This window comes from Papaver somniferum, chromosome 1 (genome assembly GCF_003573695.1).
Source record: "Papaver somniferum cultivar HN1 chromosome 1, ASM357369v1, whole genome shotgun sequence".
Lineage (NCBI taxonomy): Eukaryota > Viridiplantae > Streptophyta > Magnoliopsida > Ranunculales > Papaveraceae > Papaver > Papaver somniferum.
In genome coordinates, this window is record NC_039358.1 from 141,087,667 (window position 1) to 141,098,640 (window position 10,974).

At 36.4% G+C, this 10,974-nt stretch overlaps 2 protein-coding genes across 2 annotated transcripts; both read left to right on the forward strand.

Moving 5' to 3' along the window:
• The first annotated feature begins 4,286 nt into the window (after nt 1-4,286).
• Nucleotides 4,287-5,030, forward strand: LOC113351554 (putative nuclease HARBI1). Its single transcript, XM_026595517.1, has 3 exons — nt 4,287-4,320; nt 4,427-4,441; nt 4,561-5,030. The coding sequence occupies exons 1-3, from the start codon at nt 4,287-4,289 to the stop codon at nt 5,028-5,030; spliced, it is 519 nt and encodes a 172-aa protein (XP_026451302.1).
• Nucleotides 5,031-5,587: 557 nt separating this feature from the next.
• On the forward strand, nt 5,588-10,974 carry LOC113302777 (kinesin-like protein KIN-12F). Its single transcript, XM_026551730.1, has 15 exons — nt 5,588-5,992; nt 6,098-6,232; nt 6,445-6,528; nt 6,651-6,776; nt 6,873-6,932; nt 7,038-7,091; nt 7,202-7,294; nt 7,384-7,479; nt 7,645-7,784; nt 7,880-8,029; nt 8,149-8,278; nt 8,375-9,325; nt 9,414-9,512; nt 9,619-10,383; nt 10,521-10,974. The coding sequence occupies exons 1-15, from the start codon at nt 5,690-5,692 to the stop codon at nt 10,782-10,784; spliced, it is 3,450 nt and encodes a 1,149-aa protein (XP_026407515.1). The 5' UTR covers nt 5,588-5,689; the 3' UTR covers nt 10,785-10,974.

Sequence of the window (10,974 nt, forward strand, 5' to 3'; positions counted from 1 at the left end):
TTCACAAATCATCTTGAAAATACCAAATTATATCAGAGATTTCGAATCTTCTCTCAGTTCTACACAGAGAATCCTTAGTCTAATCTAATTATTAATCTTAGTTCAGTTAACCTAATCATTAATACTAATTAATCGAGTGTATTTTAGGCATTAACAAAATTAACAGGATAAAAAAAATTGGAAATTACTAGATGGTCTATTTGATAATCTGATTTTATCTTCTTGTGAGCCCAAAACCAAAATTTTGGATCCGGACTTCAAAAAATGGAAGAATACTTCGGGAACAATCCCATGGCATGAGAGTTGAGACTCATGGGGAAATGATCCATATATACACACAAGTACTGTTCTCGGGTTCGTAATGATGCACGAATTGATCCCAACCAATCTAAAACATCTTTTGCTGCTCCCAGCTAATACGCATTTGTATTGGAGTTTCGTACATTTATTCAAAAGGAGAAGAAAATAAAAAATCAGCAAAACTTAAGGTCGTGTTTGGCCGCTTGGATATCCTTATCCTAGGATGGGTTATCTAGATAAAACAGTTATATCGTGTTTGTCTTCCCTCAATTCCCAACTTGCGATAAGAATAAGAAAACCCACCGTGATTTTCGTATGCTAAAAAGGTGTGATTAAGGTATTCTCTCAGATACCTGTTTTTCCAATTTCCTCGCCAAGGATAGAACTCCACAATCCCATTACCATTCCCACGAACCCATGATACCTGTATCACCATTACTAAACCCACGATAGGGTTTTTCATACCTTTGTGAATTTTCCAATTTCTTATATATACTGATGCAAAGCTATTGTTTCCACATAAAATTGGCACAAGCTTATTGTTTCCAATTTCTTAACAAATTCATCCCAGTAATTTCTACGATTCAGTTTGTTACAAATCTGATTTGGTTTTTCTTACAGAGCGCTTTCATATCAAATCTGCAACATATCAATTGCAAGTTACTGGTATCATCTTCATCCTCTTTTTTTCTTCTCATTACTACATATGTTTTCTTTTGTTTTTATAAATTGCATGTTGGTGGTATCATCGTAATCAGATTAATGATTTAGGTTGTCTGTTGATAGTGGTTGGTATGACTTAAATTTGGGAAAGGAATTTTTTAAATTTGATTAAATTAGTAGGTAATTTTTTACATCTGATTCAATTTCTATGATTCAATTCATCCTAGTAATTTCTATGATTCAATTTCTTATCATGCAAATCTGATTTGCAAGTTGCTATAAAATCTGATTCAATTTGTTTTTTTTACAGAGGGTTTTCATATCATATCTGCTAGGAATCAATTGCAAGTTACTGGTACCATATTCATCCTCTTTCTTTTTCTTATCATCTTTGTTGATGCATGAATATTTATCCATCTTCTTATTATTGTGTATGTTGTCTTTTGTTTTTTCCAATTGCATGTTGCTGATATCATCTTCATAGATTAATGATTTGGTTTTTCTGTTGATAGTGGTTTTTCTTCTCATTGCTACATATATTTTCTTTTGTTTTTATCAATTGCATGCTGCTGGTATCATCGAAATTATAATGATTTAGGTTGTTTGTTTATAGTAGGTTGGTATTACTTAAATTTAGGAAAGATTTTTTAGTAGATTTGATTGAATCAGTAGGTAATTCATTTTGTTTATGACAAGCTTTGTTTGAGTAATTACTAGCTTCCCAAGTTCACAGGGTTAAGCTTTGTTGTGTGGCCAAGTTTCCTGAAAAGTTTGTTTAGCAATAGCTTACATATTCAGTTGATTATAGAATATGGAGAGTGATCAATCATCCAACCCCCAAACTGGAAGGATAACTTGGACTCCTCCCATGGATAGACTGTTCATAGGTCTAATGGAAGACCAAGTGCAGAAAGGACAACTACTCGATGGTCAATTCAGCAAATATGCTTGGACACACTTTGTTGATAATTTCAAGCAGCGTTTTGGTTCTTCTTTTACCAAGGATGTGTTGAAAAATCGTATGAAAACTTTGAAGAAGAAATATGTTGCTGTGAGTACTCTTAGAGGTCAAAGTGGATTTGGATGGGATTAGTCGCGAGAAATTGTGATTGCTGATGATGTTGTATGGGATGATTATATCAAGGTTTGTAATTTATGTTATTCTTTAACAATTGAATGAATTTTGATTTTCGTTTTGTATTTAGAAGATATGCTAATAGGAAAATTTTATAATTCCACTTGCAGAAGCATCCTGATGTCAAATGCTGGAGGACAAAGACCCTTGCTCACTTTGATGAGTTAGCTATTATATTTGGGGATAATAGGGCCAATGGAAGGTATAGCCGTTGTAGGAATGACAATACTGTGCAAGATGATGATGACCATGATAATGAAAATTTAGATAACACGCAATCTCCGGATACCCCTCAAGAACAGAATGAGAATGGATATAAATATAAGGATGAGGACTTGCGTACATCTGACACTCAAAAAAGGGCTCGAGCTTCAATAGGTCTGAATTCACGTCCTTTTAGAAAGACCAAAAAGAGTACAGGAGAAGGAATGGTAGATGCAATTCAGGTAATGGCAGCGGCTGTGAACAATGTTGCGACTAAGAAAGAAGAAAACAAAATTTCATCATCTTTAGAGGCAAGTTTAGTGTCCGCACTCGAGGATGTACCAAATTTGGATGATGATACTTTTGTGCAGGCGCTAGATTTATTGGAAGATGAAAAGAAAACTAAGATTTTCATTGCATTGACTGGGAACAGGAAACGACAGTGGTTGTTATCGAAGCTCAATATTCCCGCATATTATCCTTCCAATTTAAGTGACTAGGTGTCTGATAGGGTGAAGTTTGGCCACATAGTATTCTCAGGGATTTCGAATTACTAGGTTATGTTTAAGTTTCTTTTCATTTAGTAGTTTGTGTCAGAGATTTAATTTGGTTAATGTTTAAGTTTAGTGTTGTTATGGTACTGTAATAGTAGTTTTCCTTTCATTTTTCATGAACTATGTTCCTGCTCTATGAATTAAATTGAAATGTTTTTATTTTTAAAGTTTCCATGTTGATTTTTAATTTTCTGTGTGTTTTCTATTGATATAATGATTTTTAATCTTCTATATTCTTTCTGTTGGTAGGTACATATAAGATATCGTAATATGGCGAGTTCTGACGATGAAGAAGATTTGGTAGTAGTTGTAACAGCAACCACAACAACACTAATTGCTGTTTCTTACCAATATTTTGTGGAGAAAACAATATGCCATGATTCAATTCTTAGTGGTGCAGCTCATGTAGATGAAGTCTTAAATGGTCATGATGCACGATGTCAGGATAGTTTTCGTATGGAAAAACATGTTTTCTTAAGATTATGTGATATGTTGAAAGAAAAGGAGTTACTTCATTATAGTAATGGAGTTCGTCTTGAAGAAAAAGTAGCAATTTTTATGCTTGCTGTTGGACATAATGAACGTAACAGAATACTTCAAGAGAGTTTTCAGCATTCAGGTGAGACAATTAGTAGACATTTTAATGCAGTCTTGGATGCTATTGTTGCATTGGCAGATGATTTTCTTGTACCAGCAGGGCCTGATACCCCCACTGAAATCTTAGAAAACCCAAGATTTTATCCATACTTCAAGGTATTGCATATCTTCAACCAAGCTTTATCACATAAACTCAATTAGTTTTTGTTGTATATATAAATATGTTTGTATCCACAGCCAACTACTTTTTACTCGTATTCTTTTCATTATAGGATTGTATAGGAGCCATTGATGGAACACAAATACCAGCAATGGTTGGTCTCGACGAACAAGTCCCTTTTTGGTGCAGAAAAGGGTTCATTTCGCAAAATGTTTTAGTAGCTTGTTCCTTTGACTTACAGTTTCAGTATGTTCTAGCTGGTTGGGAAGGCTCGGCTGTTGATTCACGCATACTAGATTCAGCTCTAACAAGATGCGATAGATTAATTGTGCCCGAAGGTATAACGTGCTATCATATATTTTCATCATTTGTTCAATTCATCATTTACTATGAAAGAAACCCTCCAGTTGAATTATGTGTTTGAAATTCCTAGAGCATGACATTTAATCTCATCTGTGAACTATTTGTCTGTTTTTTTTAATGATTATTCCTAGAGCATGATATTTAATCTCATATGTGAGCATGACATTTTAATGATTATTGGGAACTATTTGTCTGTTTTTTTACACTTCCCATGTCTCAGTTCAGTGGTCTTCCGAGACCCACTTAATCTCATCTGTGAATCCATTTCATTGATACTCACGGGTGGCTCTCAGAAAAGAGCTAATAACTCATGGGTGGCTCTCAGTTCAGTGGTCTTCCAAATGGTAAACGAGTAAAATACGGGCAGTAACAAGGGTTTTGGTTTTGGTAGTTACTGTTGGTTTTAGCACTGCATTGCAATAGCTGCCATTCCTATTCCTACTTTTGCAGGGAAAATTGTACAATGTTTGTACTTCATTTTAGAATGGGGAAGAAGATCCTATATGCAGTAGAGTCTATAATCACATTTGTGTTATATCCACGGAGAGCTTGATTGATAACTTAGCCTTTTTTTGTTTGTACAGGTAAATTTTATCTCGCTGATGCAGGATTCGCCAATATGCCGCAGTTTATTACTCCATATCGTGGTGTCCGTTATCACTTGAAGGAATTTGGTGGAAATCGTCCAAAATGTGCAAAGGAATTATTCAATCTCCGACATGCATCGTTACGGAATGCAATTGAACGTACTATCGGTATACTTAAAAGACGCTTCACTATTTTGCAACTGCAGCCTCAATATCCATTCGAATCACAAGTGAAAATTGTACTTGCATGTTGCATCCTTCATAACCACATCCGCAGAGAGTGCATTAATGACTTGATTTTCGATGATGAGAACTTACAAAACCTACTAGAAACCGATCCAAGAATGCAACAAGACAGTGAATGCCCTACACTTGGGAGAAATAGACAACGAGAAGTAGCTTCAGAACTTCGAACTTCAATCGCAGATGCAATGTGGAATGATTATCAGTGTCGCCGCCACGGCTAATGTTTGCATACTGTTGAGTTAGACTTCGATACTGTTAATTGCATATTGTTGTTTAAATTGGATGAGTTAGACTTGGATACTGTTATTTGCATATTGTTGTTTAAATTGGATGAGTTAGACTTGGATATGTTATTTGCATGTTGTTTAAATTCAAGAGCGAAACAAACATGATTCAAGTTATACTTATGATTTCTGTTGGGTGATTGAGATTTCAACCAAACAACTTCTATGTTAATCTGGGATAAGATAAAATTTGAGACAAACATAATTCAAGTTAACCAATTCCTAGTTAGATAACTGATATCTCTACTTAGGATATGTTGTTGGGTTTCCAAGCTGCCAAACAGACCCTAAATAAAATAATAAATTTTAAGACCAACGTCTAAATCTCCAACGGACATATTTTATACTTTTCTGACAGACCAAATAGCCCCCAACTATCACCTCTCATTTAAACCAAGATTGAGGATAATCTAGTCATTCAGAACTATTTCAAACACTATGTTAATGAGTTCCCCCTTTAGAGAATTCTAACGGTTTATTTCCAAAAGAAAAAATCAAACACAAAAAACGTCTCTCTCTTTTCCCTCTTCTCCTCATTTCAAATCTCTCTCCCTCTATCTGCTTCTGTCTCAATAAACTTTAGATCTGAGAAAATCATGGCACCATTGTTAGAGATCTTTGAAAACAAACTACCAGGAGGAATTTTAACACAATCGATCCGTAAATTACTACCTAGATCTTCTTCGGCAAATATGTCACTGAAGATGAAATCAATCAAATCGATTGATACTGAAAACACTCCTCCGTTAGATCCAAATGTTCAGTTAGATAATGATTACATTTCTTCTCCAGTTACAAAAAAATCACCACTGAAATCAGTTAGTTTTCAGAGAGACGTCTTAGTTTTAGATCAACAAGTTGATAAATCAGCTACTCTTCCTCCTGATCCATCAGTGAAGGTAAAATAATTGTTCAAATTTATATATTATTTTTTCATTTTGGCTTGTTTTCACTCAAATTTTTGGTCGTTTCGATTCCGATTTTTTTTCTCTTTGTTATGATAGATTATTGCAAGAATCAGACCTGTCAGCTGGCGCGAGAGAGATCTTCCGACTGTTCGTAAAGTTAGCCCTACTTCAATTTCTGTTGAAGATCGCGTGTTTAATTTTGATTCAGTTGTTGATTCAACTTCTACACAGGTATGCCCTAATTTTGAGAGGAACTTACCAGCCACATTTGCTTGATTTGCATATGCGCTTGCATTTAATTCCGTGGTTTCTGTGATTTTTCCCTGATTTCTTAATTTCCTTCATCTAGGAATTATGGATTTTATTTTCTGTAAAAATACATTTGGCTTGGTTGATAAATTAGGGCAAACATAACTTGATTTCGGCTGATTTGTATGTCTCAGGAAGACATCTTCCAATTGGTGGGGGTTCCAGTAGTAAAGGATTCCTTGGCTGGTTATAACACTACAGTATTATCCTATGGACAGGTATTAGAAAGTTGCGATTTATTATCTTTACTTTCTCCAATGGATTGGATTCATGGATTTTGTTTACGGTTTGAATTTTGATATGGTATGTCTAATTATTTCTTTATATGTTGGTTACAAAGACGGGTAGTGGCAAAACTTATACAATGTGGGGTCCTCCCAGCGCTATGGTTGAAGGTCACTCACCAAGTAGCAACCAGGGCATTGTTCCTCGTATCTTCCAGATGCTATTCTCAGATATTCAAAGAGTAGGATTGCTTTTCCCTCATTTTTGTTTTAAGATTTAAATTGAATTTTGCTTATCAATGTTAGGTGTACTTATTTGTTTCTTATGTTGTTGTTAGGAACAAGAAAACTCTGGAGAGAAGCAGGTCAATTATCAGTGTCGATGTTCGTTTCTGGAAGTAAGTTTTGACTGCTTCTTATTTTTCCATCATAGTGAAGTACTAATTTAGCTGTACATATTACTCTGTGGTGTATAAGCTATTAACATTTTGTTGTTGTTGCAGATATATAATGAGCAGATAGGTGATTTACTTGATCCCACGCAGAGAAACCTTAAGGTGGATATGTTCGGCCAATTAGTCACTCTCTTAAGCTTTCCTTTAGAAGATCTTGGTTCTCTTGTTCCTTTTCATGGAAATTCTAATTTTGTTTCTTCTTCGGTTTTCAGATAAGAGATGATGCGAAAAATGGATTCTATGTTGAAAATCTAACTGAAGAATCTGTTACTAGTTATGATGATGTAACACAAATTTTAATTAAGGTAGGAAATTTTCATGCATTGGGTATTTTCAAATGCTGTTTTCCCTTCATTTTTCTATCGGTTTGTTCATCTCGGAATCATGTTTGCAGGGGCTTTCAAATAGAAAGGTTGGTGCAACCAGTATAAACTCAAAGAGCTCTCGCTCTCATGTGGTCTTCACTTGTGTCGTTGAATCGTGGTGCAAGGTAAGGCCTTACCTTCTTGCCTAAATAAACTGTAAACACGAATGTGCTTTGTTATCTACTTCTACTAATGTGCTTTTTTATCTCTTCAGCAATTTACCCAATTTATTTAGTATCCCATTGATTTCTTATCTACTTCTACTAATATGCTTTGTTACCCCAAAGCAGGTTACCTCGTCAAAATGCATTAGTAGTTCGAAAACCAGCAGAATTAGTCTGGTTGACCTTGCTGGATCAGACAGAAATAAACTTGAGGATGCATCCATAAAGGAGGTCAGGAATGTGAGAAAATCTCTGGCACAGCTCGGGTATGATTCATCTCTTTTGTAGTGTTATCTTAAATTCGGATCAGCTCACCATTCACCTGGCTATATTAGTAAGCCTTCTCTTATTGTGTTTGCAGGCGCTTGGTTAACACTCTTGCTGAAAGTCCCCAGCCTGGAAACCCTAGTGATGTCCCGTATAGAAGTTCATGTTTAACACATTTACTTCGGGAATCATTTGGGGGAAATGCAAAACTCTCAGTCCTCTGCACTGTTTCTCCTCATGACAGGTAAATGAAAGTTTAACTACTCCAGAGGCTTGAATCAGTTTTCTTGTTTAATTGGAAGTGATACGATTCTAGTGTTCTTTTTGCTTAAAGCTGTGGCTGATTTTTCCTCTTCAATGCAGATGTAAAGGTGAAACTTTGAGCACGCTAAGGTTTGGTCAGCGTGCAAAATCCATTCAAAATGAGCCACAAATAAATGAGATTTCGGAGGATGATGTTAATGGTCTCAGTGATCAGATTCGTCTATTGAAAGTATATATTGTTAACTTCCATGACTTGCATATCCAGTTTACTGTATTTCTGTTCTCTATTCTAATCTAACTAGCGGTTCCTTCTTGCTTGCTGCAGGAAGAACTTATTAGAGCAAAGTCAGTTGGGTACAACTCAATGGGAAAGAATTCCGAGTATTACGGAGGAAAAAGTGCCCGTGAAAGCTTAAATCAGCTGAGGTTAAGTCTCAATCGCTCGCTGATCCTACCCCGTATGGATAATGATTCAGACGAAGAAATTAATGTTGATGAAGAAGATGTAAAAGATCTAAGAGTCCAATTAGAGAATTTACAAACAAACCTATCCGTCGAGAAGGAAGAAAGTTTCTTTTCGTCCTTTGAAGATAGTTCAGATACAGATTTACCGAGTGATGAAAGTAAAATTGATGACACCGGTTTCGAAGAACTTGATAAGGAACCCATCGGACCTTTAAAGGAGGAGGGTAGTTCTGTAGCTCCCCAAGACAATTTAACTAATCTCACCAGAGCTAGTCTTTCTGTCATCCCGCTGCGACAGGTTTCAGTCCTTCAAGAACCAACCTTCTCAGAATCACCGAAATTCGAAAATACCCAGAAGAGAAGTATATCAGCCTCATTAAATAATTTGGCGAGTCAAAATCTAGTTTCTGAGAGTTGCAATCTCAAACAGGAGGTTTTGCGACAGTCGGTTAAACGAAGTGATCAAATCCGTGCTTCCTTGCGTGCAAGCACTATATTCTCAGGTGCCACGGAGTCCTTGGCTGCAAGCCTCCACAGAGGTTTGCAGATTATTGACCAGCATCAAAGGAGTTCAGCTTCAAGCAAATCCTCAGTTGCTTTGTCCTTTGATCATTTAGCATTGAAACCATGCCAAGAAAATGAAAAATCTATTGCTGGTCTCCAAACATTACCAGAAGACGGATCAAGTGGATCTTTCATTTGTGCAGCTTGCAAACAGCCAGGAGTTCATGAGTCTGAACAGGTGGAGGACAGCTTTAACAAATGGATAGTACCGGGTGGTGGAGCAGTAACTGTGGACCAGGCATCTAAAGTAAGGATAATTTTGACGTCCACTAAACAAAATGAAGAGTTTATCATTTCTTCGGATTTGCTAACAACATTCTTAATGTTGTATTCAGGACACACAAATAGCTTTGGCTGAAGCACTCAAGAGAGAGGAGGAGCTCAAAACTGTGTGTGCAGAACAAGTTGCAAAAATTGAGCAGCTCGATCTCCTGGTAATAGAATTTCTAATTATGATTGTATCTTATAATGTGTCACCGTTTAGTTTCTATTTTAGACCCGCCTGCATTTTCTCATTGTTGACATAATGAATCTGTGTAGGTCAAGAAATATGAAGAGCAAGGACAGAATTCAGTAACAAGTCAGGACTATTCTGAGAACCTTCTGGAGATGGCGGATCATGAGAGCAAGAAAATGTCTTTTGATACAAGTGAGAGAGAAGAACTTCTCAAGGAAATTGAAAGTTTGAAAAACAGGTTGCAGTCTTACAATGATGTTCCTTCAGACTTGTCACAGTCAATTTTGTCGATAAGAAGTAATGATGAATCTCATTTTCAAGAAAAGATTGACGAGGTAATAGAAAAGGAAAGGCAAAAGTGGACAAAGATGGAAAGTGAGTGGATTTGTTTAACTGATGAATTGAGAATTTCTATCGAATTACAACGCCAGCATTCAGAGAAAGTGGAAGCGGAGTTGACATTAGAGAAAAAAGTCACGGAAGAATTGGATGAGACATTAGATAGGGCTGTTCTTGGGCATGCTAGAATGGTTGAACACTATGTTGAGCTGCAAGAGAAGCATAATGAATTACTTGGAAGAAACCGAAGGATCATGGAAGGGATTGCAGAGGTGAAAAAGGCTGCTGCAAAGGCAGGAGGAAAAGGGAAGAGTAATTCACGTTTCCTCAAGTCCCTTGCCACAGAGCTTTCAGCCTTAAGAGTAGAGAGAGAAAAGGAAAGGGAACATTTGAGAAAGGAGAACAACCGTTTAAAGATTCAGCTAAGAGATACAGCGGAAGCTGTTCATGCTGCTGGGGAGCTTCTTGTTCGTTTGAGAGAAGCAGAAGAAGCTGTTTCAGTTGCAGAGGTAGGATTATACACTTTCAAAGAAGAACTAGTTTTTGAAACCCTCATCTTAGTATTATTTATCTAGAATATTAATCTTAGTGTTGCTTTATATCCTCTTATATTAATATCATTTATCTGATTTTTATGTGTTGCCAGGGAAACTATATGAATGCTAAAAAAGATAATGAGAAAATAAGGAAGCAATTGGAGAAGCAGAAGAGAAAACACGCAATGGAGATGGTAACCATGAAACAATATCTGGCAGAGAGCCGATTACCAGAATCTGCATTGCAGCCAATGTACTGGAAGGAAGAGGAAGATAGGGCCACAAACAGCATTAGCAACTCGAACGCCGCTGTAACCGAGGATGACCAGTCATGGAGAACTGCATTTCAACCTGCATATCAAGAACGTTACTAAGACTACGACTTAAACTGGGAATTGGTTGTTGTCAGGAAGATATAATATGTACAATGGTCGGGATATGTCAGACCCTACTTGGGTCAACAGCAATTGTAGTACATAATTCAGATGGTTTTGGTTTGTGAGTATCTCCTAACTGAGGGTGGGATAGTTGTTCTATATGTTTACTTCTAATGAGATTCACTTT